The sequence below is a fragment of the Dryas octopetala genome, chromosome 1 (assembly GCF_963921425.1).
Source record: "Dryas octopetala chromosome 1, drDryOcto1.1, whole genome shotgun sequence".
NCBI lineage: Eukaryota > Viridiplantae > Streptophyta > Magnoliopsida > Rosales > Rosaceae > Dryas > Dryas octopetala.
In genome coordinates, this window is record NC_141366.1 from 3,526,745 (window position 1) to 3,529,835 (window position 3,091).

Sequence of the window (3,091 nt, forward strand, 5' to 3'; positions counted from 1 at the left end):
CTCTCATGCAGATACTATAGGAACTAGGAAGATGATTTCATCCAAGGACAGATTTCCATACCAACTTCCAGTAACCGCTTTAAACTTTTCTTTAATTGTTTCCAGCAGGCAGCAACCGCATTTGCTCATCCATGGATGTTTCCAATTGTTTGATATTGAATAATAGCAACACATGGGTGATGGAAAAATTGTTTCTATAGATACAGAGTGGAGCAATGTACTATAACAATAGCAATACTTTATTTCCTGATCTCTTGTCCTTCATTGACATTCATAGCTTTAGGTTCATAACTTCACCAGTGTATTATCTTTGGCTTTAGAAATTATATTATACAAAGAAACTGATGGTTTTAAATCTGACACTATCATCTCTTTAACTAGCACTTCAGCCTCCTTCCACTTCCCATCATTACAAAGAACTCCAATGGTGGAACTGTAGCTAGCCACATTTGGAACCATTCCATTGTTTCTCATTTCATTGAGCAACCTTAGTGCCCTGTAAGAGCTACCCTCTTTGCAGTAGCCATGAATCAATATATTAAATATGACATCATTTGGCTCCAAATGCATGTCCCTCATTGATTTGAACAGCTTCGATGCTTCCTTCATATCACCTTTCATGCATAACCCATGTATTAAAACACCATAGGTGTAAACATCAGGCACCAAACCAGCCTTCTCCATGGAAGAGAACATCTGAAACGCTCTTTCCATGTCATTGGATCGAACCAAGGCATCAATCAAAATTGTGTATGTCACTTTTGAAGGAGAAATACCTCGGTCGTTCATCTCTCTCACTAAATCAGTAACTCCTGCTGAATTTTGAGCTCTAGCAAAGCCTTGAATTAGAACATTATAAGTCACCAAAGATGGAGACTGTCCACTTGACTTCAACTGATCAAATAAACTCAAAGCCTTGTCCAACTTCCCAAGATTACAAAACCCATCAATTAGTGTGTTAAAGGTAACTATATTTGGACTAATACCATCCCTCTTCATCTGATTCACAAACCTCTCAGCTTCCCAAACCCTCATTTCCCGACACAACCCACCAATTAGGATGTTGTATGTTATAACATTGCAGGCCACTCCTCTTTCACGCATTTCATCGAACAGTTCCAGAGCTCTAGTCATTTTCCCATCTCTGCAACAGCCACCAATCAAACAGGTATAAGTACATATGTTAGGAACAACCCCATTAAGCTTCATCTTCTCATAGAGCTCAAACCCTTTTTTTTTATTGCCTTTTTTGAAGAACCCATTAATCAACACAGTATATGTATACTGGTTAGCAACGAATCCAAACTCCCCCATTTTACAAAACATCTTATTTGCCCTTTCTATATCACCATTCTTGCAGCACCCATCAATCAAAGTAGTGTATATAACAACATTTGGAGACCAATCCATTTCCTCCATTTGAACCAAAAGCTCAAAACCTTTATTCAACTCACCACCCTCGCAGCAACTTTTTATCATTATCCCAAAACTATACACATCCAAATCAGCCCTACCCTTAAACTCATTGAAAACCCACCAAGCTTTTAAAAAATCTTTTGACTTAACAAGAAAACCCAGTAGATTGTTAAAAGTGTTTGATCTGGGAACGAGGCCTTGATCAACCATCTGTTTCAAATAGTAAAGGGCTTGTTCTGGCAATTGAGATTGGACATGGGCATTGATGATTGCTTCATACAGATGACCATAGGTGGGGGTCGAACTCAAATGGGGTTGAGTTAAATGGTGAAGAAGAGACGAGGGAGTGAAGAATGAGGAAGATAATCGACCAGAGAGTAGTTGTAGAATGAGAGACTGGGCGTGCATTTGCATATTGGAGGAGAGGAGGTGGTGTAGAATAAAGGATATGGATTGGTGGGTGTGTTGGAAGCCTTGGAGTGTGGAGGAGTTGAAAATTGAGAAGGCTTTTAGTGGCGGGCTTTTCACCATTTTTTGTATGAGGAGAAGAGATTCGTTCGTCAGAGACATTTTCCTGCTCGTTGTTCCTTGCTCGTCTTCCCGATGAGCACTTCGTTCGTTAGTCGTTACATCGTTAGAGACGTTTGTTGTTGTTGTTGTTCTGTTGGTTGGGCTCTCTTATATTGTTGGGCCTCTGTTGTAGTTTGCGAGTGCTGTGTTTTTCTTTTGGGCTTCTTAGGCTTTTGTAACTTCCGATTCGATGGATCTAAAAAGTGTGGATTGTGAATGTGAATTGGGAGGGAATACATTTTAGATAGGTTTATTCACACCATTTTCCCTGTGAGATACACTTTTTTTCACTTTACTCTCTGAAACTTAAATCTCCTCAGTTTGTCACTTGAACTTCACATAGTTGTTGCAAAAGACCCTATGCCGTCAACTCTGTCAATTTTTCCTTTAAAATAGCTGACGTGGCACCTATATGGCATGAGTGAGACCATTTTTTAGTTATGTAAGATTCATGTGAACAAAATAAAAAATAAAAAAAAATTTTTAAACAAAAAAATAGTAAGATTCATGTCAATTTTTTATAATTTTTTTTGTCCACATAGATCTTACATAACTAGAAAAGGGTCTCATTCATGCCATATAGGTGCCACATCAGCTATTTTAACGGAAAAATTGACAGAGTTGACCGCATAGGGTCTTTTGCAACAACTGTGTGAAGTTCAGGTGTCAAACTGAGAGTATTTAAGTTTCAGGGGATAAAGTGAAAAAAAAATGTATCTCACATGAGACAATGGTGTGAATAAGCCTTTTAAATATTAATACCTTATTACTAATTTGGATAAGGGAGGGAATACATTTTAGATATTAATACCTTATTACTAATCCATATTATTCATTCTAGTTATAATACATTCGTCTATCTTTTTGGTTCAATCCACATTTAACCTAATTATCTAACATATCCATTAAATTATGGACACCAAACTGAGCAGTATATACATGTATTTGCATTAGTATAGAAAGATTTAACCTTTAAAGATATTAGCCATTTTATGTATGAGTAAGATATCCTCAAAATTAATAACCTCTGTCTCTGTGATGCGTCTGTGAAATCAAGCACTCCTCATGCCATGTGACCCTCATGCCATGTGACATGAGTAGCTGT

At 37.5% G+C, this 3,091-nt stretch overlaps 1 protein-coding gene across 1 annotated transcript; it reads right to left on the minus strand.

Moving 5' to 3' along the window:
• Nucleotides 1–257: 257 nt before the first annotated feature.
• On the minus strand, nucleotides 258–2,027 carry LOC147296557 (Pentatricopeptide repeat (PPR-like) superfamily protein). The gene has a single exon (XM_086229369.1). The coding sequence runs from the start codon at nucleotides 1,984–1,986 to the stop codon at nucleotides 286–288; it is 1,701 nt and encodes a 566-aa protein (XP_086085495.1). The 5' UTR covers nucleotides 1,987–2,027; the 3' UTR covers nucleotides 258–285.
• Between the last annotated feature and the right edge of the window lie 1,064 nt (nucleotides 2,028–3,091).

Coding starts and splice junctions, on each gene's coding strand:
- LOC147296557 (XM_086229369.1), bottom strand. CDS start 1,986: ATGTCTCTGACGAACGAATCTCTTCTCCTCATACAAAAAATGGTGAAA.